This window comes from Suncus etruscus, chromosome 12 (assembly GCF_024139225.1).
Source record: "Suncus etruscus isolate mSunEtr1 chromosome 12, mSunEtr1.pri.cur, whole genome shotgun sequence".
Classification (NCBI taxonomy): Eukaryota; Metazoa; Chordata; class Mammalia; order Eulipotyphla; family Soricidae; genus Suncus; species Suncus etruscus.
In genome coordinates this window covers 59,938,365-59,964,851 of record NC_064859.1, presented here as the reverse complement: position 1 = coordinate 59,964,851, position 26,487 = coordinate 59,938,365, and the positions used below count along the sequence as shown (strand labels likewise).

The 26,487-nt window shown below is 37.7% G+C and overlaps 1 protein-coding gene and 1 non-coding gene across 2 annotated transcripts in view; one reads left to right on the top strand and one right to left on the bottom strand.

The window, feature by feature from the left end:
• ST6GAL2 (ST6 beta-galactoside alpha-2,6-sialyltransferase 2) overlaps positions 1–26,487 on the top strand; it is a 64,670-nt gene that overhangs the window by 22,861 nt on the left and 15,322 nt on the right. The window contains exons 2-4 of the mRNA XM_049784407.1: positions 7,676–7,773; positions 14,815–14,916; positions 18,834–19,008. Coding sequence (XP_049640364.1) covers positions 7,676–7,773; positions 14,815–14,916; positions 18,834–19,008 — 375 coding nt within the window. The remainder of the gene's footprint in view (positions 1–7,675; positions 7,774–14,814; positions 14,917–18,833; positions 19,009–26,487) is intronic.
• On the bottom strand, positions 6,363–6,494 carry LOC126024858 (small nucleolar RNA SNORA51). Its single transcript, XR_007500956.1, has one exon. It is a non-coding gene; the product is annotated as a small nucleolar RNA SNORA51 (small nucleolar RNA).

The window sequence follows — 26,487 nt, the reverse complement described above, 5'->3', positions numbered from 1 at the left end:
GAAAAGCTGAGAGGTTATTTTTAAAATATAGTAAGGTAAAGGGATTAAAACGTAGTGTTATGGTATGTTGCCATTGCATTACGTGATTTCCCGTGGTGTTCTATACTTGTGTTCCTGTTTACGATCTCTAAGGGATTATTGTGGGCCTTTGTTGTAGGAGTCTGGTTACATACCTGTTCTCTCCATGTTGCTGTTTCTGTTGTTGCTGTTTTCTTTGTGGTATAATGTGCAGTCAAGAGTTTGCATTGTTCCTTTTTCATGTATTTTGGACACCGCTCCCACGTATATGTTGACTATTACAGTGATCGGAGTTTCTACCCTGTTAAACCCTGTTATATGATTGTTAGGTATTAGTTGTGTATAAAATATATGTTCTAGGTGTTTCAGAATAGTGCTACCATTCTGTGTTTATCTTTTGTCTTCTGGCTTACTTCGTTTAACATAACATGATCTAGGTCCATCCACGTTGCTGCAAAGTCTGTGATTGTATCATTTCTAACTGCCATGTAATATTCCATTGTGTATATGTACCACATCTTAATGATCCATTCATCCGTTGTTGGACACCTAGGTTGGTTCCAAGATTTGGCTATTATACTGAGTGCTGCGATAAATAGTGGGGTGCATATGTATTTTGGAATGAATGTCCTTCCATCTTGTGGGTATATGCCTAGGAGGGCAATTGCTGGGTCAAATGGCAGCTCAATTCTGAGTTCTTTGAGCACTCTCCAGACTTTCCTCCATAGGTGTTGGACTAGGGGACATTCCCACCAGCAGTGGATGAGAGTTCCTTTCATACCGCATCCCCGCCAACAAAGGTTGTTTCCATTATTTTTGATGTGGGCCATCCTCACTGGTGTAAGGTGGTATCTCATTGTTGTCTTGATTTGGATCTCCCTGATGATGAGTGAAGGTGAGCATGTTTTCATGTGTTTGTTGGCCATCCTTCTGTCTTCCTCAGAGAAGTGTCTATTCATTTCATCTCCCCATTTTTTTATAGCTTTGTTTGCTTTTGGGGGGCTCAGCTTTCTGAGTGCTTTGTATGTTCTAGATATCAGCCCTTTATCTGATATGTCGAGTGAAAAGATTTTTTCCCATTCTGTTAGCTGTCTTCTTGCGTTAAGCAGGGTTTCTTTTGCCATGCAGAAGCTTTTTAGTTTGATGTAGTCCCATTTGTTTATATTTGATGCTAACGTTCTTGCCATTAGTGCTCCATTCTCAAAGACCTTTTTGATATATAGGTCTTTGAGTGTTCTGCCTATTTTATTCTCAATAAACTTTATGGATTCGGGTCTGATTTCAAGGTCTTTGATCCACTTTGAGTTGATTTTTGTATAAGGAGTAAGGTATGGGTTGATTTTCACTTTCGTACATGTGGTTTTCCAGTTGTACCAACACCATTTGTTGAATAGGCTTTCTTTGTTCCATTTCAGATTCTTGCCTCTTTTATCAAATATTAGTTGGCTATATACCTGGGGGTTTATGTCTGGGAATTCTGTTCTGACCCACTGGTCTGATGTCCTGTCTCTGTTCCAGTACCATGCTGTTTTGATTACTATGGCTTTATAGTATAGTTTCAAGTTAGGTAAGGAGATGCCTCCCAGCTTCTTGTTTTTCAGTATTTGTTTGGCTATCCTGGGTCTTTTGTGGTTCCAGATGAATTTTGTGAATGCTTGTTCTAATTCTTTAAAGAATTGTGTCTGGATTTGGATAGGGATTGCATTAAATCTATATAGGAGTTTGGGTAGGATAGTCATTTTGATTATGTTAATTCTACCTATCCATGAGCATGGGATGTTCTTCCATTTCTTTAGATCATCTTCAATTTCTTTCTGGAGTGTTTTGAAGTTTCCCTGGTATAGGTCTTTCACTTCTCTTGTAAGGTTGATTCCTAGATACTTGATATTTTTTGATACTATCTTAAATGGAATTGTATTTTTAATCTCTCTCTCCTCAACTTCATTGTTTGTATATAGAAACGCTACTGTCTTTTGTGTATTGACTTTGTAACCAGCCACTTTGCTGTATTGGTTAATTGTTTCTAGGAGTTTTACTGTGGACTCTTTAGGTTTTTCGATGTATATCATCATATCGTCGGCAAAGAGAGATAGCTTGTGTTCCTCTTTCCCAATTTGAATTCCTTTGATTTCCTTCTCTTGTCGGATTGCTATTGCTAGGACTTCTAAGGTTATATTGAATAAGAGTGGAGAGAGTGGACAGCCTTGCCTAGTTCCTGATCTTAGTGGGAATGCTTCTAGTTTCTCACCATTGAGTATAATGTTGGCTGTAGGCTTTTCATAGATAGCTGTAACTATCTTGAGGAAGGTTCCTTCTAACCCTATTTTGCTGAGTGTCTTTAACATGAAAGGATGTTGGATTTTGTCAAATGCCTTCTCTGCATCGATTGATATGATCATGTGGTTTTTGTCTTTCATGTTGTTGATGTGGTGTATAATGTTGATTGATTTTCGTATGTTGAACCAACCTTGCATTCCTGGGATGAATCCCACTTGATCGTGATGTATGATCTTTTTGATGAAGTGCTGGATTCGGTTTGCTAATATTTTATTGAGTATCTTTGCATCTATGTTCATTAGTGAGATTGGTCTGTAGTTTTCTTTTTTGGTAGTGTCTTTGCCTTCTTTGGGAATGAGTGTGATATTAGCCTCATAAAAGGAGTTGGGGAGGATTCCTGTTTTTTCTATGGTTTGGAAGAGCCTATGGAAAAGTGGTAGTAACTCTTCTTGAAATGTTTGATAGAATTCACCTGTAAATCCATCTGGGCCTGGGCTTTTGTTCTTAGGGAGTTTTTTAATTACATCTTCAATTTCCTCTGAGGTGATTGGTCTGTTTAGGATTTCTAGATCTTCCTTTTCCAGTCTTGGAAGAGGGTGTTTTTCCAAGAATCTATCGATTTCTACTGGGTTCTCTAGCCTAGTTGAGTATAGTTGTTCATAATATGATCTCATGATATGTTGTATTTCTTGGGGTTCTGTTGTAATCTCTCCCCTTTCATTTGTGATCCTATTGATTTGGGTGTTTTCTCTCTTTTTTTTGGTGAGTTTTGCCAGTGGTTTGTCTATCTTGTTTATTTTTTCGAAAAACCAACTCCTGGTCTCATTGATTTTTTGTATTGTTTTCTTGGTTTCTATGTTGTTTATTTCTGCTCTGGTTTTTATTATTTCTTGCCTTCTGGATGTGGTTGGACTTCTCTGTTGCTGATGTTCCAATTCTTTGAGGTGATCTTTTAAACTGTTGGTTTTGTTATTTTCCTGATTCTTGACATAGGCCTGAATTGCTATGAGTTTCCCCCTAATTACTGCTTTTGCTGTGTCCCATAAATTTTGACATGTTGTCTCTTCATTGTCATTTGTCTCAAGGAATCTTTTTATTTCTTCCTTGAGTTGTTCTTTGATCCAGCTGTTGTTGAGCAGCATGTTGTTTAATCTCCAGGTATTAGTTTTTCTCCATTGCTTCTTCTTGACCTCAATTTTGAGCTCTGTGGCATAGTGATCTGAGAAGGTACTTCTAATGATCCTTACCTTTGTGGTCTTATATAGGTTGGCTTTGTATCCTAATATATGGTCTATTCTGGAGAAGGTTCCATGTGGGCTTGAGAAGAATGTGTATTCTGCTTTCTGGGGGTGGAGGGCTCTATATAAGTCTATTAGCCCTAAATCTTCTAATTTTTCATTCAGAGCTCTTATTTCTTTGCTATTTTTCTGTTTGGTGGATCTGTCCAGTGGTGATAGTGGAGTATTGAGGTCCCCTGCTATTATCACATTTCCCTTCATGTGTTTCTCCAGGTTTGCCAGTAGTTGCCTCACATATTTTGCTGGCTCTACATTAGGTGCATAGATATTGACCAGGGTTAGTGTTTCTTGATCTAATGTTCCCCTGATCAGTAAGTAGTGACCCTCTTTGTCTCTGATCACTTTCTTGAGGTTGAATGCAATTTGGTCTGATATAAGAATTGCTGTCCCTGCTCTTTTTTGTTTTCCATTGGCCTGAATAATCACTTTCCATCCTTTTATTCTAAGCCTGTGCTTATCCTGCATCTGTAGGTGTGTTTCTTGCAGACAGCAGAAGTCCGGTTTATTTTTCCTAATCCAGTTCTCTACTATGTGTCTTTTAATTGGAGAGTTTAGTCCGTTAACATTTAGGGAGATTATTGAGAGAGAGGATTGTTGTGTAGTTGTGTTGTGTAGGGTGGTTTTTGTTACAATCGGGGGTTTGGATTGTGTAATTCGTCTTTGAGTAAGTCGTTTAGGATCGGTTTTGTTTGCACAAATAGTTCAAATTCGTTCTTGTTTGAGAATGTTTTTAGTCTATCCTCCCATATGAATGTAAGTTTTGCTGGGTATTGGACCCTAGGTTGGAAATTTCTTTCATTCAGTCGTTTAAATATGTCATTCCATTGTCTTCTTGCTTGAATTATTTCAAATGGGAGATCTGGTTTGATTCTTATGTCCCTACCTTGGTACTTGAGGTTTCTTTTCTTCCTTATTGCTTTAAGGAGTTCTTCTTTCTCTTTGTTTTTTGCCAATTGGATTACCATGTGTCTTGGTGTTTGTTTATTGGGGTCTATCTTATTGGGAACTCTTTTTATTTCCTGTATTGGCATTGCAGTATCCTTCCAGAGGGTGGGGAAGTTCTCCGCTATTATCTCTCTGACTACTTGTTCTTCCCCTTTCCCTACTTCCTCCCCTTCTGGTATACCCACAATTCTTAGGTTGTTTCTTTTGTCCTTTTTCATTAGATACTGGACCTTTCCTTCCAGTGCTTTGCCTTTTATTTCTTTGTTGGTTTCTTGATCATTTTTTGTTTGCAGTTTTCCTTCGAGTTCTTCAATGTGTTTCTCCAATTCTGTGTTTCTGCTTGTAAGGCTTGTTACTTTGTCTGTTAATTCCTTCACTTCTTTTTGTATGGAATCTCTCATGTTCTTTAACATTTCTTCTTTAATTTGGCTGATTTGTTCATCCATAGATTTCTTATACTCGATAGCTAGGGTTTCTCTAATTCCTTTTATTAATTCTTGCATTTCCTTCCTCATGGCTGCTTTTAGGTCTTCATCGCGTGTATCTGTGTATTTTGGTGGACTTGGAAGCTTGCAAGAGTTCGTCACCATATCTCCAGATATTAGTGATTTCCTTGATTTAAGCATATTTCTTTGTATTTAATGGTGTGTTTTAGAGTGCTGTGCTTCTAATTTTCACCTGTTTTGATCCCCTGTGGTGTGGGAGTTGGTTCCCTCCCTGAGGGTGGTTCTAGAGGGACTTTTGGGTGAACTCGCTGAGGTTTTGATCCTCCTGTACTCTTTATGTGGCCTGGTTAGTTGTTTTCCTCTTTTGTTGGCAGCTAGTACTGGCCCTTTCCTGACCACAGTGGTGGGGGGCACTGTTTCTCCTCTCCTTTTTCTCCTCTCCTCTACTAGTTGGAAGTCAGTCTTCCTCTTTATTCCTGTCAGCAGGTGTAGTTCCGCTTCTGGCCACACTGGTTGCGGGCGCTGTTGAGCCTGACTCTCTGTTCCCTCCCTTATCTGGGGGTCAATGAAGCTCTGCTCCTCCGAGTTACCGCGGAAGAAATTCCCCCAGTCAAGCCCTCCCGGTAGCTGCTCTCAGCCCTAGGGGGGGTCTCAGGTCCACTCTGGGGCTCGGGGCTAGGTTGCTCTAGGTTACCTAAAGGTCCAGGGGGCAGGCCCAAGCTCACCTAGTCTATTCGTCCCACCTGTCCCAGCTGGGCAGGTGACTCCGGCCCACTAGGTACTAGGGAATGTCCTCCCCAGTCTACGCTCGGGTCAGGTGGGATGAACTCTGGGGCCTGGAAGTTGAGGCAACGGGTGGTGTGGTCTCTGTGCCAACAAGCTGGCCTCTGCAGTCTATGGGGGGGGGGGGGTCGCGCGCAGGGTGGCTGGCGGCTGCGGGTCGTCCACGTGTGAGCGCCCTAAAACAGTGCACTCACCATGGACGCCGGGGTTCCCTACTCCCCGTTGGTGCGACTGGCCTCTGCAGTCTATGAGGGGGGGGGGTCGCGCGCAGGGTGGCTGGCGGCTGCGGGTAGTCCACGTGTGAGCGCCCTAAAACAGTGCACTCACCATGGACGCCGGGGTTCCCTACTCCCCGTTGGCGCGGCTGGCCTCTGCAGTCTATGAGGGGGGGGTCGCGCGCAGGGTGGCTGGCGGCCGCGGGTCGTCCACGTGTGAGCGCCCTAAAACAGTGCACTCACCATGGACGCCGGGGTTCCCTACTCCCCCCATTTTTAATAAAATCTTAAAGGTTTTCTAAGAGTAGTATCAGGTCATCTAGTTCTTCTACCTAATTACTTACTTATTACTTATTTACTTATACTTACTTACTGGTTTTTTTTGTTCCCCATTTCACAATACAGACCAGGCAGAGGGCCTGTGTTGAGGTATATATGGGGTGCTTTAATGTATCTCCTCTTTCTATACAGCCAGTGTAAAGAACACAAACTGTGGTAAGAATTGGGAGGCCTTATCTTTATATATATATATATATATATATATATATATATATATATATAATAATTTCTGTTACTGCACTCAATGATCCCTGTGGTGAGCTTCATGTCAGGACCCTGGACCCTCCAGTCCTCCTCTATTTTGTCTCAAAACCCATTATGAGGGAGACCATTTTGTGTTTATCTCTCTCGCTCTGACTTATTTCACTCAGCATAATAGATTCCATATACATCCATGTATAGGAAAATTACATGGCTTCATCTCTTGTGATGTCTGCATAATATTCCATTGTGTATATGTACCATAGTTTCTTTAGCCATTCATCTATTGAGGGACATCTAGGCTGTTCCCAGAGTCTGGCTATTGTAAATAACGCTGCTAAGAATATAGGTGTGAGAAAGGGATTTTTGTATTGTATTTTTGTGTTCCTAGGATATATCCCTAGGAGTGGTATAGCTGGATCATATGGGAGTTCAACTTCCAGCTTTTGGAGGAATCTCCATATCTCTTTCCACAAAGGTTGGACCAGATGGCATTCCCAACAGCAGTGAATAAGAGTTCCTTTCTCTCCACATCCCACACTGCTTGTTCTCATTCTTCCTGATGTGTGCCAATCTCTGTGGCGTGAGATGGTACCTCATAGTTGTTTTGATTTATTGTAATCTTACTAAACAGAATAATAGTGAGCAGCCCAGTTTTGTGTCTGGAGAATCACTTACATTAGGGTAAAGCAGCATCGTTTAACAATAACAGTAGCTGTACTCTGTCTGCATGCTCTACAAGTAATGTGAGTTGCAGACCAATTGTCCTATTTTACATTATTCTTATCAGAATAATTCATTTCATCTTAGAAATGTTTTAGAATCTTTAGGAGAATAGCACCATAAAATTCCACTTAAAGAATGTGAACACCTTCAATGAATTTAAGAATATTTTGGATAGATGTAGATGATTATGTAAATAATATAGAACCATTTATTGTTGAATGGGCTTATAAATTTCTGTTAATTTTCCCCTAACCAGGATCCTATCATGATTAAACAATATACTGAAAAATATATGTATAGGTATCTGAATTTTATTGATTGATGCATTATTAGATAAATTATTGAAATATTTGCTTTAACTTATTTTCTATAACATGTTGATTATAGGCTTGGAACAGCAATAAATTTGTTACTTATATGCCCTTAGATTCTCATGATGCAGTTTTAAGATTTAACTCTGCTCCTACACGTGGTTATGAGAAAGATGTTGGAAATAAAACTACCTTGCGCATCATTAATTCCCAGGTAAGAGAGATGGTTGTAAAATTCACAAATATATATCTTATACATTAATATTTTATGATTTTTTTCCTTTTATTTATTGCCATGTGCATGTATTGAGAGGAGATTGGAATCCCATCTGGGAGGGCTTGGAGGTACTTTTAACTCTGTGCTTGAGAGTGGTATTTGGGATACCAGGCTGTACTAGGGATCAAACCACGGTCAGCCACACATGCAAGATTCATGCATTAACTTTAGTACTATCTCTCAGTAATCTTATTTTTGGGAGTTTAATTTTTTTCTGTCTTTGGACCACATCTGGTGGTGCTCAGGTGTTACTCTTGTCTTTGCACTCCTGGTGGGGTTAGTGGGAGCATATGGGGACCCTGGGGACTGAACCCACATAGACTGCATGCAAGCCAAATAACCTATTCACTCTACTATCACTCTTCTAATCCTATTTTATGGTTCTTGCAATTATAAATAATGAGGAAAAGACAATGAAATGAGAATTAATGCATTATGTGAATAGAAAAAAATGGATAAATATAGTCAAAAGTAAAACCAGAGTATATAAAATAAATAACTATTTGCAATGTGTATAGTCATTCTGTCTACATGTTGTTGCCTTTTATATATTGAAAAAGACAGTCAAACTCAGACATCTTGGTTTTGAGAAAGACAGTGGGAAAAGAAAAAAAAGTTATGAATGTGAGGGATAGTAGTGAAGCTTGAAAACTTCAATCTGTTTGAAATTTTAAAAATAAAAATAGATTGTTTAATTAAACACTAAATATTAGGTCAGGGAGATAGTTCAAAGGACTGAAGCATATGCTTTGTGTACAGGAAGCCTGAGTTTTATCTCTGGTGCTGCATATTCCCCTGAGCTCCACAGGAAGTGATCCTTGGCTACCAAGCTAGTAGTACTTACTGAGCAGCTGACAACCAATGAATGTGTCTCAAAGACAAAAACAAATGAAAGGAATAAAAAAGACAAAATATTTATATTACTTTTTTCTTATTAAGAATATTTCTCAAAATTATAACAAATTGCTCTCAAAATTAGCTCAAACTCCTAACATTTCAAAACATATAGAAACTGGAGGTGCTGAGTCATTTATGATAAGTTGTTTGCAGAATGAAAGATTGGCACAATGCATAGTTCCCTGAACCAGGCAGCCTGCAGCAAGGTAAGAAATAATTATCATTAACTGGATGGTACCTCAGGGAGTGATTAATAATTGGAATGCATTAACTACTCAGTTGGATTCACGATATCGTGTGTGCATCTTGTCACAACCTGCTTGTCCTGCCCAACAGCAATTTCATTTTTTTAAGATGAATTTTTATTTTATTGTTGAGGATTTGAAGGGCTCCTTGGGTTTGTAAACCAAAGGGCACAAGTGACAGGATAGTAACAAATTTATCTGTAGCAAAACATTTTAGCAAGAGCAAAGCAAAAAGACTATTAGAAAAATACACTGGCTAGATTTGACACAGTGAAGACTATTTCAGAATAAAGTTTAAATTGAGCTTGAATGACATCTCTGGACTCAGAAATAAACAAATTAGACTAAGGTAACTTTTTCTAGAAGCATTATGTTACAGTTCCCAAATTGCTAAATGACCTTCAGCCAGTCTTTTTTAGTTTGCTTAACCAGAGTCTTTGTATATAGGTTTGGTTTTTGTTTGTTTGTTTGTGTTGAGTTTTTTTTTTTTTTTTTTTGGTTTTTGGGCCATACCTGGTGAGGCTCAGGGTTACTTCTGGCTATGTACCCAGAAATTGCTCCTGGCTTGGTGGAACATAATGGACGCAGGGGATAGAACTAAGGTCTGTCCTGGGCCAGCCATGTGCAAGCTAAATGCTGGCCCTACTGCTGTGCTATTGCTCGGGCCCCTCTATATAGGTTTTGGAGAAAATAAGAAACAGGTTAGTTTTCCTGTCTGGTTAGCTTCTGTCTCCTATCATACTGCTATTTTTCCATCTTCTTAGCTCAAAGACTCTTCCATGTTGTAAACTAATAGCATAGTTACCTTCTTTGAGTCTTTCAAGACTCAATGCCAGACTCATAAGGATGTCAATAAGGTCAAACTCTAAGGCAATGATGGGTCTTAGTTCAGATGACAAATTTAGAGAATTTACAGAAAAGATAATTTATCATTAGGAACCTCCCAAATGATAGCATTTGGAGGTTACTTAATTTTTTGTTTAAAAGTATCCAAGGGGCTCACTTTTTACACAGTGAGCAGATTAGAACTCTTAAGTAAAGCAGCCCATTTCCTGGTTAATTCAGTAGCCCACGTGGGTGTCTATCATGGGTCTCTTTAGGTGCCTTTAGGTAGCAGTGTATGAACATGAGAGTTGTAGGTTGGCCACAGGATTTTTCCTGGTGAACTGATGATATGACAACTTGAGAGTCAGGATGAACAGTAACACGACCCCAGCATAATCAAATATTAAGAGTGAAGTGAACACTTTATTTGTAGTGTCCACAGTCATGGCTCTTCATCTCTCAGTTAAAAATAGCAGCAAAGTAACAAGCATGGAGAAGAAGAAAGATCTTTCTTTGGGAAGTATATTGGCCTCTAGAAGAGGAGTGTTTAGAGGCTTTGAGTACCTGGGGTGTGAAGCATGATAATCATGAGCTTATTAGGCAACTTAACATTTTCTTTAAGATTTTTTAAATTATTTTTATTTTTTTAATTTTTGTTTGTTTGGTATTAGAACAGTTTTATTAAATGGTTAAAGGTTTTTGGAATGATCACAATGAAAAATATTGTTAGACCAAATTGGCAAAGAAGCTTACTCCATTGTGACATACTTAAAATACCCGGAATTAACTGGAACATATTAGTATTTTCAACTAATTTTAGAGTGCCATATTATCACTTACATACATGCTAAGAAGGTTGAGCTTTTTTTTTCAGTGCTTTCATCAAGATCCAATATACTGAGTTTGCCTGATTTTTATATTTATCTATATCCCCATTTTGTTGCTTGTTTTTGGGCCATCCCCAGCGGTGCTCAGGGGTTAGTCCTGGCTTTGATCTCAAAAATCACTTCAGACTCAAGGGCCCATAAAGAATGCTCAGGATTAAACCCGCGTCAGCCACATGCAAGGCAAACACCCTACCCACTGTGCTACTGCTCCATTCCTTAGATACCCATTTTTTTTAACCTAGGCAGTTCCTTAAGACCATTGATTGAATATTGAGAATTTGTGTCTTTTTAATTTCAAAGACTTCCTTTCTTTAACTAAGAATAACACCACAGAGATTGGCGCACATCACAAAGAATGAGAACAATCAGTGCTGGCGGGGATGTGGAGAGAAAGGAACTCTTATCCACTGCTGGTGGGAATGCCGTCTAGTACAGCCTCTATGGAAAGCGATATGGAGGTTTCTTCAAAAACTGGAAATTGAGCTCCCATTCGACCCAGCTATTCCACTCCTAGGGATATACCCTAGGAGCACAAGAATACAATACAAAAACCCCTTCCTCACACCTATATTTATTGCAGCACTATTCACAATAGCCAGGCTCTGGAAACAACCAAGATGCCCTTCAACAGACGAATGGCTAAAGAAATTGTGGTACATATACACAATGGAATATTATGCAGCCGTCAGGAGAGATGAAGTCATGAAATTTTCCTATACATGGATGTACATGGAATCTATCATGCTCAGTGAAATAAGTCAGAGGGAGAGAGAGAGACGCAGAATAGTCTCACTCATCTATGGGTCTTAAGAAAAATAAAAGTCATTTTTGTAACAATCCTCAGAGACAATTAGAGGAGAGCTGGAACACCAGCTCACTCCATGAAGCTCACCACAAGAGTGGTGAGCACAGTTATAGAAATAACTACACTGAGAACTACCATAATCAAGTGAATGAATGAGGGAACTGGAAAGCCTGTCTGGAGTACAGGTGGGGGTGGGGTGGGATGGAGGGAGATTTGGGACTTTGGTGGCGGGAATGTTGCACTGGTGAAGAGGGGTGATCTTTATAGGACTGAAACCTTATCACAATCATTTATGTAATCAAGATATCCAAATAAAGAGAAAAAAAAGAATAAACAGATGCCACAATATATAAGATGACATGATATATAACAAATAATGGACATAAATGATCACACACATGTGCACAATTATAGTTGATTGACTTATTCTAGCTGTTTACTTGACCCATCAGAAGTGGCATGAATGACAACTAAACCTAGAGTCTGGAGTAGACAATCTCTAGGGCAAACAACTCTAGGTAAAGAGACTAACACAGAATTTCTGTTATAAGAGTAGCCAAACATTGAACCCCAATTTTGACTGTACTGGGGATGGGTTGAGAAAGAGCTTTTTTTTACATTTAACCAAACTGAAGGTTGAGAAATAGCAGTGCAAAGAAAGGGAATTTTACAGCTCTGTGGCACAATCCATTTCATTTAACAAACTAAAAGAGAATAAGACTCAAGTTTTTGTAAATCTGTGTTTATCTCTAAGACCTGGTCTCATGCACATGTCAATGATGTTATCTGTGAAAGTTTTTAGTTTATTGTTTTTTGATCATTTTATTCTCAGATAAATATTTTCTGATGTTTTTAGGACAATGCCCAAGTTTACTCTGAGAATGGCAATGTTCCTACTTCAAGAGAGAATACTTTTATATTATTAGATATAGGAAGCTTGAACTACCTTGATTAAACAGGGGTAAACAATAGCCTAATAATGGATAGGAGCAGGAAGTTTAGATATTATCTTTTTTGGGTGAAAAATCTGTTGTATATTTTCACTTATTGATAAATTTCTGAAACCCTACGTCATTATCATTTTACTAGTTTGGGGCAGGCAAGGTCCATTTGAAGCATGGGAATACTGGCAAGGTGCCTATTGGATGATCAGGATTCCTGATCAGAAGGCTTTGCTTGCCTTACTCTCCTTTGAAAAGTGGTTGGGTGGAATTTAAGGATATACCTTAAAGTTGAATGAGTCAATGGGGATGAATTAGACAGTTTAGGCATCTTCAAAGCAGAAATCCAAGTGCTTAGTCTCCATCACATAACTAACTTGTGTAGGAATTTTGAGTTCTGAGTTTCCCAGCTCTGTAGACTGATTCATTTATGACAGATAAAAAGTAATGGTGATTTTCTAAGCAATGTAGTAGAAGTCTGAAGACATCATTTGCCAATTCAGAACCCACACACCACATCAAGGTAGCAGTAGGGATGGCATATGGAAGAGAAAAAGGGAAAGAGATCTATGTCACCAGTTAGTGACAAATTGGACAAACAAACTGGCAGACTTAGAGAATTACTGAGCAGTAGCTCCAATCCAAAACCACTTCAATTTTCAGCCAGTTAAATACTATCTCACCCATTCAGGGAAAATGGTGATAAAAGAGACTAAACTGTTGGTTCTGAGAACTGGGAACATGAGTTTATTGAGGAAAGGGAAAGGTCAGAGAGTGGGTAAGACAATTACCTCTAGTCCTACCTCTTGACCAGGGGATAAATCTGAAGATGACCAGACTTACCTTCTGCTGGAGAGCAGACCCATTCCAAAGGCCTTGCCAGCAAAATGAAATGCCTCTCTTTCAGGGATGAAGCACCATCAGTACATTCTTATTGAGAGTCACAAGTTACCCAAGGTTTTGAACCAAGTTTTTGAACAAGTTACCCAAGTTTTTGAATACCAGAGAGTTGTCCTAGTCAGACTTCTTTATTCATGCAGAATCCCTGAAATTTCTTTCATTTGGAGATAAAAAGAGAGATCTTGGTGCCACATTGGGAGGCAAAATGAAGAGATACCTTAAATCCAGACCTAGATTGTCTAAAGTAGAATTATTTAAGGAATTTCCCAATACAAGATATTTTGGAAACAGCAAAGCAGTGGTCTTTCTTCAGAAAACAAAGACTTCAGACCACTGACAGTTATGTAAGAGGGAATCCTGTGCCAGGAATTCTGCAGCAGTCTATTAATCTGACTAGAAAAACTAGGGTTACTTTTTGTCTTTTTCCAAACACTCAGGCTGCCACTTGTGTAAATGGGGGGCCCTACCGGAAGATCTGAGCTGAGCCATGTGTGTAAATAGGAAACTGACTACTTGAGTTAAGTGTACCACTAACCTGTGGGAGATTGAACTATTAAGAAAAACATGGAATAATGGAAAGAGTAAAAGTTCATTTCCCAGGAGTATAAAAATAAGACTTTTGTAAGATTATCTGAGAAGAGGAGTGTGGAAGGGATGTCAGAGAGTAATGGAATTTAGAATAGATATTAATCACTATACTTCCTTAATTATTAAATGTCATTGATTATAAAATGTATCATTCATTTAATAATAGCTTTTCAGAGAGGAGATTAAGCCCATCAAATTAAAATTTGTGTCACTTGTACAATACATTTTGACTTGGAAAGAATTTAAATGTATATGGAAAAATCATCTTATAAACTAAAAGATTTCATTTTAAAATAGAAGAAAATCTGTACATTATTTGTTTCCATAAGTGTAGTTTTAAAAATATTATTGGTAGGTAAGTTTGAAGAATTTACCCAGGACCAGATAGTAGAGTCTACAGAGAGTAGACAGTCATATGACGCTGGCTAAAGTCTACTGGCTTTTCCTTGTCCCATTTGTCTTGTACCTGGCATTATAGACACAGTTTAATAATTGATTCACTCACACCAGCTACGTTATTTCCAAATTACCTGTCAAGGCAATTCTAGAAGACGTTTGGGAAAAGGGTCATGGATTAGTTTGAGAGTTTCATTTTTCATAAACTAATTTAATGATTCTAGAGTATAATGCTTTGACAATAAAAATTGGTGTCTTTTTAGCCCACCCTTTCTAGTTGATTGTTTTTTTTTAACCTCTCTGTGTTTTAGAATGCAGTACTGACCCACCCCAGAGGAAATATCGAGTTTGTGGAGCATTACTATTGAACATTACTGTTCTAATACTGGAACATTTCTTCTTGCTCTACCTATTTTATAAAATTTCACTGCTTTTTAAAGTATAATTTTAAAGAATCTAATGTATGCTTTTAAATGATTGTTTTGCATTTTCAGATTCTGACCAACCCTAACCATCACTTCATTGATAATTCGTTATATAAAGATGTCATTTTGGTGGCCTGGGATCCTGCTCCTTATTCTGCAAATCTTAATCTTGTAAGAGTTTTTCTTTGTACCCTTTACCTATAATTTAAACAACGATTTTGGGTGATTAACAATGGGAACAAGTTAAAATCGCTTCAGGAGAAGTAGAATGCTTCAGTAGCTACCTTCGTTTATGAAATACATGTTGTAACTCCATTTTGATATGCAATTATGGCAGCTTTCTTGGAAAGAGTTGATCATCGAATGTTAAAGTATTTTTTAAATTGGTGATTTTTAAAATAAGAAACAGATAATATGCAATAAGTGTTTAGAAATATTTTAGTAGGGGCCGGAGAGATACCATGGAGGTAAGGTGCTTGCCTTTCATGCAGGAGGACATTGGTTCGAATCCCGATGCCCCATATGGTCCCCCGTGCCTGCCAGGAGCAATTTCTGAGCCTGGAGCCAGGAATAACCCCTGAGCACTGCCAGGTGTGACCCAAAAAAACACACACAAAAATATTTTATTTATACTATACTAGCGGTTTGGCTTATTAAACAAAAATTTTTATTGTGATATAGTTACATGATCCCAAATTGTTACAAGAACATTTGAAATAAGTTATTGGAAATGCTTAGTAAGAAAGTCTTAATTATATGAATCAATAGCTTCTATTTCAATGGAGTCATGTTTTTCTTGAGTTTGACAGTCTGTGACTTCTCTTCTAACCTTTTTAATCTTTGGTAATATAACATTAACAAGATTAATTACTAGTCATCAATTACAAACACGTTATATTCGTGACATTATGGTAAACTGTAGACTTCTTAAACAAGTAGCTACCTTTGATAAATGGTAAGTCAGTGTGTTTGCTTAAGAAGACTGGGAAAGATGGGTAATAATTCAGTCTTGTGAAAGATCATGCCAGTTGTCCTAGTGAGTGTCTTATAACTTATTCTGTCTTGACCTGCAAGGATAAAATTTAAAATGAACACAGGAAAATATATATATGTGGCCTGCCTAGAGAAGGCACCTTTTGAATACAGCTGCTTATTGATTGGCCCCTCTGCAAAGAGTGTTCTGCCACTATCAATGTCACTGTTCCTCTTGAGACTGAGACTTGATTTTTAGTCTAGCATGATTGTTTATTGGTTCTTAATCAGGAATACAAATACAAATGATGTGGATAATATTTTTCAAGATACATGTTGAAGCCTAGTTTCCAAAATGTATTTGATTTTGGAACACACCCAGTTGCAAACAGGTTACTCCTGGCTCTACTCAGAAATAACTCCTGGCAGGCTTGTGGACCATCTGGAATGCTGGGGATTGAACCTGGCTAGAAACATGCAAGGCAAATACCCTACCTGCTGTGCTATCTCTCTGGCCCCAAGTTTCCAGAAATGTACATCAATATTTTTAGTTGTTTGTGTTTTGTTGTTGTTTTGGGACCACACCTATAGGTGCTCAGGGTTTACTTCTACTCTGTGCTCAGGGGTCATTTTTGGCAGTGTTCAGGGGAAAATATGTAGTTCCAGGGCTCAAATCAGGGTTGGCCTTTTGCAAGTCTTACAAACTGAACCATCTCTTCTGCCCCATTATGTATTTTTGAGAAAATTCTCCATTTATACTCTGTATTGGTAATGTAGTATCAAATGAGTATTTTCAAACTTTTCTGCTTTTTCCCATTCTGATATTCTATGGTTTTAAGCCTTGACATTTTATGGTGCTACTTGTGGACAGACAATAGCTTCTAGCTATTAAACATTGATTCTTCTGTGTTGGAACATCTGACTGAACCTGGGACACAGAAATGTCCAATAGCTTTGGGCAGTGGAAGGGATAAAATCCAAATGGCAGGACTGTTTTCTTTCTTTAGATAATGCCACATGAGGATCAGGAGGAGAAAGGATAAAGGGTCTAGTCCTTTATTCCTCCTGCTGCCTTTCCACTTACTCATGGCTTGTAGGCATTGTTGAACAAAAATGATCCTCAGAACTTTTAAAGCCCCAGAACCCATTTTACCAAGGAATATTTTTCATATATTTTATGAAAAAATTCTTTAATTGAATTATCATGAGATACACAATTACAAAGATGTGTATAATTGAGTTTCATTCATACAATATGCAATACCATTCACCAGTGCATATTACTTGCCACCAATGTCCTCAGTTTTCCTGCCATCCTCCCCTTTCCCTCTCCACTGCTTGCCTCTGTGGCAGACATATTTCTTCTTTCATGCATGATTTTTCTCTCTGAGTTTTTTTAGACACTGTGGTTTGCAATATTTTTACTGAAGGGTATCACACATATCACTTTATCTCCTTTCAGCAACAAGTTCTTTTCCAGAGTGATGATTTCCAACTATTATTGTCATAGTGTTCCCTTCTCTACCCTATTTGCACTTCCTTCTATTTGTGGTAAGCTTCAAAGCATAGACTGGTCCTACAGAAAATCTTTATATTTAATACTACAAATGAGTGTGATCATTCTATGTCCATTCCTCCTCCTTCTAACTCATTTCACTCAGCATAATACTCTCCATAACCATATCTGTGTAAACAAATTTCATGATTATGTTTTTCTACCAGCTGCATAGTATTCCAAAGAATTTTATTTTTTTAATATATTTTTACTATTTATTTATGTTCTTTTAAAGAAGTACAGATGCTAATTGCTTTAAATGTTAATGGTATCTCTTGAGCACCCCATATACTTCCTTAATATTTAGGCCCATTAAGTGGCACATAGTATACTTCTGCTCACAATTCTTTTTCCTCTTCGTTTCTCAAACCGAGGATGAGAGCCAAGGACTCCGCCCAGTTCCGGTGTATTTGATTTTTACCCCATTTTATTACTTTTCTATTCTTCAAACAAAACCACGTAACTTGAACTATCTAGTCCCGCCTCCCAATTAGAGGGGGACATAATAGATATACCATGACCAAACAGTTGTAAGATCACTAAGCTAGGTACAGAGAGGACCACTCATTCTAGCAGCCCGGGGGGTGAGGCTGGAGGATATGGGAGGCAGGACGGGAACAGAGGTGGAGGGAGGACAACTCAGTGATGGGAATTCCCCTGATTCAATGTTAATGTATACCTAAAATATTACTGTGAATGATATGTAAGCCATTATGATTAAAATAAAAATTATATTAAAAATTAAAATTAAAAAATTTCAAATTTACTCATTTTTCATACAATATATGTGCAGTAATTTACATGTACAATATGTTTATTCAATGAGTGTTACAAAGTTTGTATAGCTTGTATCTACTATCACAACCAAAAGTAGAATTATTTTTATAATCATTTTAATTAAAGCGTTTCTTGTAGGGGCCAGGGTAATAGCACAATATGTAGGACACTTGCCTTGCATGAGGATAACCCAATTTATGTCAAGTGCAATACATATGGTCCCCTGAGTGCTACCAGGAGTGATCCCTGTATGTAGAGCCAGGAGTAAATCCTGAATACTACAAATTGTGGCCTCCAAAAACTATTAATAATAACTTGCATCTTTTAATGTAGTTTCCTGTGCTCCACTCAAGTCAATCTACCCTTTCCAGACCTAGGCTATCACTGACAAATATGCTGTCACTATTTTTTAAATTCTTTGAAATACACTAGTTTTCTCCAGGGATCAGCACACCAGAGTCATGGACCAAATCTGGCTTTGTTTCTCTAAGCGAAGTTTTATTGGAAATCATCTACATCTATTCCTTTTTATGTGGCTGCTTTTGCACAGATTTGAGTAGTTGCAGCAGAGACAGCATTATTACAAATTCCTAAAGTGATTTCTTTTCCCTCTCACCTACTCATTCAATGCATTTCAAATGTAACATCCTTAAAACCAACAAAAGATACTGGCAGTGATGCCAGAGATAGAATCAGATTCCATAGATTAAGCTCTTCCCTGATTTTTTTTTCCATTGTGTGATCATATGAAATTGATTGTGTTAATTTTTCTCTCCTCTTTCAGTGGTACAAAAAACCAGATTATAACCTCTTCACTCCATATGTTCAGCATCGTCAGAGAAACCCAAATCAGCCATTTTACATTCTTCATCCTAAATTTATATGGCAGCTTTGGGACATAATTCAGGAGAACACTAAGGAGAAGATTCAGCCCAATCCACCATCTTCTGGTTTCATTGGTAGGTATGTTTTGAAAATGATGATTTCTAGCATGCAGGAAAGTATAAACTAATATTTAATAAAATATGCAGCCATGTTATATAATAAGAGCAAGTTAAAGGTATATTTAGAGGGAAAAATAGATGAATTAAAAAAGAAAGAAATCTATGTTCTACACTCTACTACTGCATAAATATAAACCTTTCCAAGTTTGAGATGTAAAACAAGAGCTATTTTATTTTCCCCTATAATTTTGTAAGTCACAATACCCCTGAATGGGTAATTCCTCTATTTTACATGTATCATGTAGGAGTGGGGTATCAATGGCATTAGACATTAAATTAAATTATACATTATTAGATGTCAAATTACTTCATTGCCATAGTCCCTGGTTATGGATGGCAACACCTTTCACCTTGTATCTGCATATGGACTTTGACTGATGACCTCAGGGTAATAGGATTTCTTAAATGCAAGGGCATTTGGAAAGTGTTCACAAAGGACAAGATATAAACTGCCTATTTTCCTTTTTTTTTCTTTTTTTTGGGAGCACAGCCAACCATATTCAGGGATTACTCCTGGATCTGTTCTCAGGAATCACTCTGAGGCACAGGACACCATATGGAGTGACAGGGATTGGAACTGGGTTGGCTATGTGCAATATAAGCACCCTACCTGCTGTACTATTGTCCTTCAAAATTGTCAGTTTTATAAGACTGACTTCCCTCAGTATGACCAATGAGGATGAAATCTGTGGGTCAGAGTGGTCATAGATAAGTAACATTTCAGCCACCTTTGACCCACTTGCAGCTCATTCAGGAAAACAGTTGACATGAGAGCAAGCTGAATTTCAAACATGGCATATGTTATGTGTTGCATGATTTCTGGTAGGTCCAGATGAAATGGGACTAACTCATATTTTAAGTTTTTATTTCAAACATTGTGATTTAAAATGTTATTCATGGGGCTACAGAGATAGCATGGAGGTAGGGCATTTGCCTTGCATGTAGAAGGACTGTGGTTCGAATCCCAGCATCCCATATGGTCCCCTGAGCCTGCCAGGAGTGATTTCTGAGTGTAGAGCCATGAGTAATCTCTGAGCTCTGCTAGGTATGACCCAAAAACCAAAATAAAATAAAATAAAATGCTATTCACAGTTGTGTTTTAGACAGTGTCTTAGCAACAATTCCACCTTGTGCAAGGCAAATGCCCTACCACTGTGCTACCACTCAGATCCTATTTACTTATTTTAAATACTTATTGAGGTAACTATGATCTACAGCACTGTTAATAATAGATCTAATAATACATTGCCACACCTATCACCAGAATACCATTATTCCTCCAAGTTCCTGAGCGGCTCCCCACCTCAATTCTGTGGAACAACTCCAGTTTTTTGTTTGGCTTTTTGTTGCTCTTACTGCATAATCCCACAAATAAGAAAAAAAACATTCAATATCTTTCCTTTCCTCTTATTTACTTCAATCTTTTTCATCATGCCTTTGATGCTTTTTCCAGTTTATTTGTTTTTTGTCTTGTTTTGTTTTTGGTAATTAAACCACACCTAGTAATTCTCAGGGGTTACTCTTGGCTATGTGCTCAGAAATTCCTCCTGGCTGGGGGGCCATATAGGATGCCTCAGGATCGAACTGCTGTCCACCCTAGGTCAGCCATGTGCAAGACAAATGCCCTACTGCTGCGCCACCGCTCTGGCCCTACTTTTTCCAGGTTTTTTTTGGCTTTTTTGTTTTGTTTGTGGGTCACACCCAGCATCACTCAGGGATTACTTCTGGCTCTGTGCTTAGAAGTCCCTCCTGGCAGGCTTAGGGGATCATATGGATGCCAGGATTTGAACCACCCTTCGTCCTGGATCAGCTGCGTGCAAGGCAAACATCCTGCCAATATGCTATCTCTCCATCCCCCCCGTTTATTTCTTGAAATCCATTTTTTATCATCAGTGTAAATTGTACAATTCTGTTGGTTTATGAAATTGAACCTCCTTATCAACAAAGGGTAAACAGGAAAGAAAATTGCTTAGAATATTTAATTGAATGTTGCTGACATTTAATAGTGTTTTTCATATTGTTGCCTTCATATAAATTCATCTGGATAATATTGGATTAGAGCAAAGTTTTAGTTCACTGTACGTGCTGTCAGATATGCTCATTATTGACATATAGCTTACTTGTATGTAGATAAATATAACTTTTCATTTGTTTTAGTGAAGTGAAATTATGTCCTGAAAAGTCAGCTTCTTTTTATATTTTTCATGCAGAATTTAGAATTTTTCGAGGCATATATTTGCTTTTAAGTCTCATTTATATAATGAAGGAGGGATGCAGTTTAGTGTCAATACTGAAGTATGGGTTGGTCTCTGCCACCTATTAACTAATCTTAGGCAAGTTTTTTTTGTAAAACTCAACATGCTTATTTGAGAAATTAAAGTAATGATAATAAAGATTATTAAATGTGAGTCACTGGGCCATTTCTTTATTATTATATGCTAGCACTATTCAGTCCAGTAGAGTAACTATTAACCACTTGTGACCATTTACATTTAAATTATTTAGGTTAGTATGAAGAAAACTTCAGTTCCTTGATCAAGTTCTTGGTAGCCTGTGGTGTCCACTGAGTTGGTTAGTGTATGCAGAGGACATCTTCACCAAGGTTGTATAGGACAGATATAAATGAATGAATAAAAAGAGCAAAGAATGGAAAAGAAAACATTAATTAAGTTCCTGCTTGGCAGGCTATGCTCTTTGCTGGGGAGTACAGATATGCCAGAAGACAAAAAACCACCATCATTAAATTCAGTTTGTGCCCTTGTTTCTTACCATATTTTAGCATGAAACCCTCCCTAAAGATGGGAGTCAGATATTACCTAGGTTAACACTATCCAGTGGTAGACCAGGCACCCTCTTATTACCCTTTTAATGATGTTGCAGTTTTGAACCTTTTAAGTGTTCTTGCTCAGAAATGCATTTAGCTGGTACTCTTAAATATAGGTTAAGTGATGTCACCCACACCTCAATCTATTTTGGCACAAGAATTTTTAAAAATCAATGATCATTTTTTGTTGTCAAACTGTCCTGTGAATAGCCCTTTATGCTGTAAGGTCAAGTTGAAAGTTATTGACATGACTTCGCAGTACCTCGTTATTTCCAACACATTCACCTCTAATGTCAGTCATTGAACAAAAGAACCCCAGGTGTAGCTGCTAAGTGAGATTCACCGTTTTAATATTTCAGAGCTCAGAGCCCAGTTATGGCTCAGGCAGGTCAGCAGGACCAGTCTGTCTCTCAGCAGAGAGAAGCATCATTGTGTTTCCCTGACCTTCAGGTTTTCTCATTAGAACAATGCCTGAAGTGTGGCATCTTTTTTTCTTCATTTTTATGCTCACCCTTGTATGGGGAAGAGCTTTGCCTCTTCTTTCTCTTGTTTCTAATTCTGTTATGTCTTCTTTGGATCTGCATCTGTTTATGTAAAACAGAGAGGCTCTAAAAACTATTTTGACATTGAACATTATTTATTTTTCTGTAAATGTAGTCCACGGCAGTTAGAAACCCAGAGGACTTCTTCAGTGTTACTGCTGCTGGTCAAATGCCCATTCTTGAATCTGAATTACAGTTTAGGCAAAAAGGCAGTAGAAATAGAAGGGAAAGTTATCACAAAATGGAGAACATTTGAACAGTCCTTTTAGACCAAACCCAGATGTGAGTAGCAGGGGAGGAGATGGAATCAGAGACAAGTATTTGCCACCTAGAACTCAGCGAAGTGATAGAGTCATGTCTCTGGAGTGTGTGTTCACACAGAGAAAATATAATTGTGACTCTTAGATGCAATAAAGGACATAGTACTCCTTCTAGCCTAGCTCTTCAATTCACAAAATAGAATTATTTAGATGAGTGTGAATGAATGTTCTAGTTCAGTGCTTCTTAAAGGTCAACAACATACATAAGAATTGCCGGGAGAGCTTACATATTTCTCATCTAATTCTGAGAAGCAAATTTCCCTCAAACTTAGGTATTGAAAAAAAAAAGCACTTATCATATCACAGTTTCTTTGGACTAGAAAACTGGAACATATCATTTGGATGATTAGCTTGATGTCTTTTGATGATTCATTTGAACTGTCCAGACTCAGGCTAGTCTGCTTCCAAGATGGCTCACTTATTTGACCACTTGTCCTGACACTTAAGTTCTCTTAGGCTTAGGGACTCTCCATGGGCTGCTCGAATATTCTCACAACTTGGCAAAGTAAGGGACCCAAGAGAGAGACAAAAGCAAGGAAAATGTTATAATCTTTTGGACATGTTCTGTATGTTACATGTCAGCTGCATTGCAAGGATGTAATGCCAAACCAGATACATGATACAGTGCTACATACACGTTGGCAACCAGTTTCTAAAGGTTTTCCCTCTAGAATTTACTAGTACAGATTGCAAAGGATGTCTATTACTAACATGTCCTCAACTAATTCTGCTGCTTATGGCCTGCAATTAGAGAACAACTCTTTTGTTTGCTTTTAAAATTCTTATTATTTCTTCTGGACATATGGTACTATAGATTTGAGGGGTATATATTTAGGCTTTATATGTATGTCATCAGAAGTTCAAAGTCCCACTAGAGTTCAATATATACACCAACAAAAAGATATTCCTACCCATATTTCTCACCTCTTTTCCCCCTTAGATATGGTAGCTACCATATTACCAACGTTTTATTGTATCTTGCCAGTTTTTTTTTTACCAATTACTACAATTACTACAATGCATCCATTTTATTCCAAAAGGCACAATTTTATTCATAATGGCAAAGCATATTTACCACAGGTGATTTATTGGAGGGTGAGGCAGAAGCCTCATGGCCCAATCCCAGAGTGTTGGGGGAGAATTGGGGATATGTAGGTCTGGAAGTGAACACTGACACAGAAAATAATCCACATATGGTTAAGGAGATAAAACAGTTTCAAAAACTTCCACTGCAAGCCTTATGAACCTAGCACTAAGATAAGCAAGCAGAAAGTTCAGTAGTGGAAAATCAAAACTGCAAACAGCTTCTTCCTAAGATCTAGAGTTTTTATTGGGAAGTCAAAGAACACACTCTGGGATGGAAAACAGGTAGGCTAAGTGGCCAATCCCAAAAGATGTTTCAATCCAAAAGTGCTCCATACAATGAATAACAAGCACCAGCAAAGAAGAAATATCCTGAATATAATGGAAACCATTTAATCCAATATCTCCACTTTTTAACTTTACAGAAAAATGCAGAAATATGAAGTAAAACCAAGTAATTCATGTCCCAAGGTTCTAAGAAAAAGTTTTATGCTCTATATAATAGATAAAAAAAGATGGCATTTTTTTGCATAGATACAGCAAAAGCTGGGCAAAATATAAAGAAAAACTAATGGCCTAAAAACAGAGTGTCCTTTCCCATGAAGCATCTTGTTTTAAGACCAGCTAAAGGCTCCACACAAATTAACTTTTCTAACTCTAACGTCTTTCTTTATGGTCCAAGGAAAAGTTCTCCTCAAACATAATTGTTGCAGACTGGCTTCAGTAATTAGATATCTTGATTTTGTATGTCATAGTCAGCATGTCACAAAACATCTCCCAGTATCATCTCTCCTTTAGGTGGTCTAGAAATCTGTCTAGAAAGCAAGTCGATGCTGATTTCCAAGTCATATCAGGATGGCATATGAGCCCACCATGGAGCAATTAAGTGCCATTGCAGCACTTGGGACTTCTTGGTAAAAGTTTTATTCCTAGCGTTGATGAACAAAACTGTGCTGGTTCCAAAGATGGAATCCAAAGTTCAGGCATGACCATCCATTGTCAAAGTGACTAAAGCCTAAGTCAAGTCACTATGACAAATGTTCAGTGTAGAAGTCCCCCCATAACAAAAATTTTGGAGTTCCTAACCCTATTAGATAGTAACTCCTCTCTATATCTAAGATTTCCCTCTTTTTAATGTGCCTATGTGAAAAGAGCAAAAAGTGACTAAGAAGAAAATAATAACATACCAAACCAAAAAATCCCTATAACCTAGTTCTCTCAAAACTCAAAAGATACTATCTACTATAAATTATTACTAAATAAATCCAAAGGAAAAGGAGGAAACTATCTACATAATGAAACACATAATAAAGAATTATTCACATTGAGAAAATATACCTAAAGATACATACAAAGGAGGTATACTTATCCCCTTTAATTCTTTTGAAATATTCTGAGTGGGGAATAAATCCCAGATCACAGCCAGCAATCTGGTCTTATGGTGTCTGAAAAAATTGGCTCGCTGTGCCATAGATCATGAAATGTCCTAGACCTAAGGGTCTCTCAAAACCCTAAACCAGTTGTGTACAAGAGTCTATAATGAAGTTATGTGAGAGAAAAGGGGTCACCAAGATCAAGAGCAAATTGCAGCAACAGGGATAGCATCTACTTCCCAAGGCCAAAGGAAAAGTTAGGCTTGTTGTGGGAGAATGTTCTAGTTCCTGAGGATTTAAGAACTGAGGGTAAATAGGGTTAAGTAGGAAAAAATAACAAATGAGGGTCAGAGAGCAAAAGAAAACAATAGAAAAAGATTTATAAAGTGTTAAGTAGGAACGGGGGAGAAAGGAAATGCTATATATAACATAGATAGACATGTGCAATATGGACAGATATTAAAGACATAGAAGTAGCCACCACCATGCCCTCTCTCCTCTCTGTATTTCTCACTCTCTCTCTCTCACTCTCTCTCTCTCTCTCTCTCACACACACACACACACACACACACACACACACACACACACAGGTGCACACGTGCACAGGCAGGCAGACAATGAAGATAAATCCTTAGGTTGCAATTGAGAAAATGACCCAGGTGGGATGGGTTAAAGTGCTTCAAAATATAATGCCAATATATCAGGAAAATTTTTCCAATTCCTAGAAGAAATCATCATTGGTGAAGGTGAACTTTTGTTGAAAAAGACTTCATAGGTAGAATGTGCATAGAACATTCTTAAAACAATTATAATATTTAAGTCTATAACACTAAGTAATATGGCAATGAGCACTAGTGCACAGCATATAGTATTATAGATCTTAAGCATCCAGGTTCCTTTCCTGAAGGCAGACTGAGAACAAAGGCATATAATATAGGAGAAAACTAGCCTGAATTAAAAGTAAATTAAAAAAACATACTCAATGACTGAGTACTGTACCAAGAGTTTATGACATGCAGCTACCTCATTCAAAAATATCTGTGGAGAGAAACATTAGACTATGCAAGCAGGTATACTCAAATGGAAAATGAACAATTTTAAATATTTGATAAGAAATCACAATGAACACTATATTAGTAGTCTAACAAAACATAGTACTGTAATGCAAAAGTAGAGCATCTAACCTGCATATCAAAGGATCACTGTAAATAAAACCATTAAAAGGTTATTTTAAACATAACAGTATTTAAATTAAGTTAAGTAGTGGGAGTCCATAGCTTCCAAATGTATTC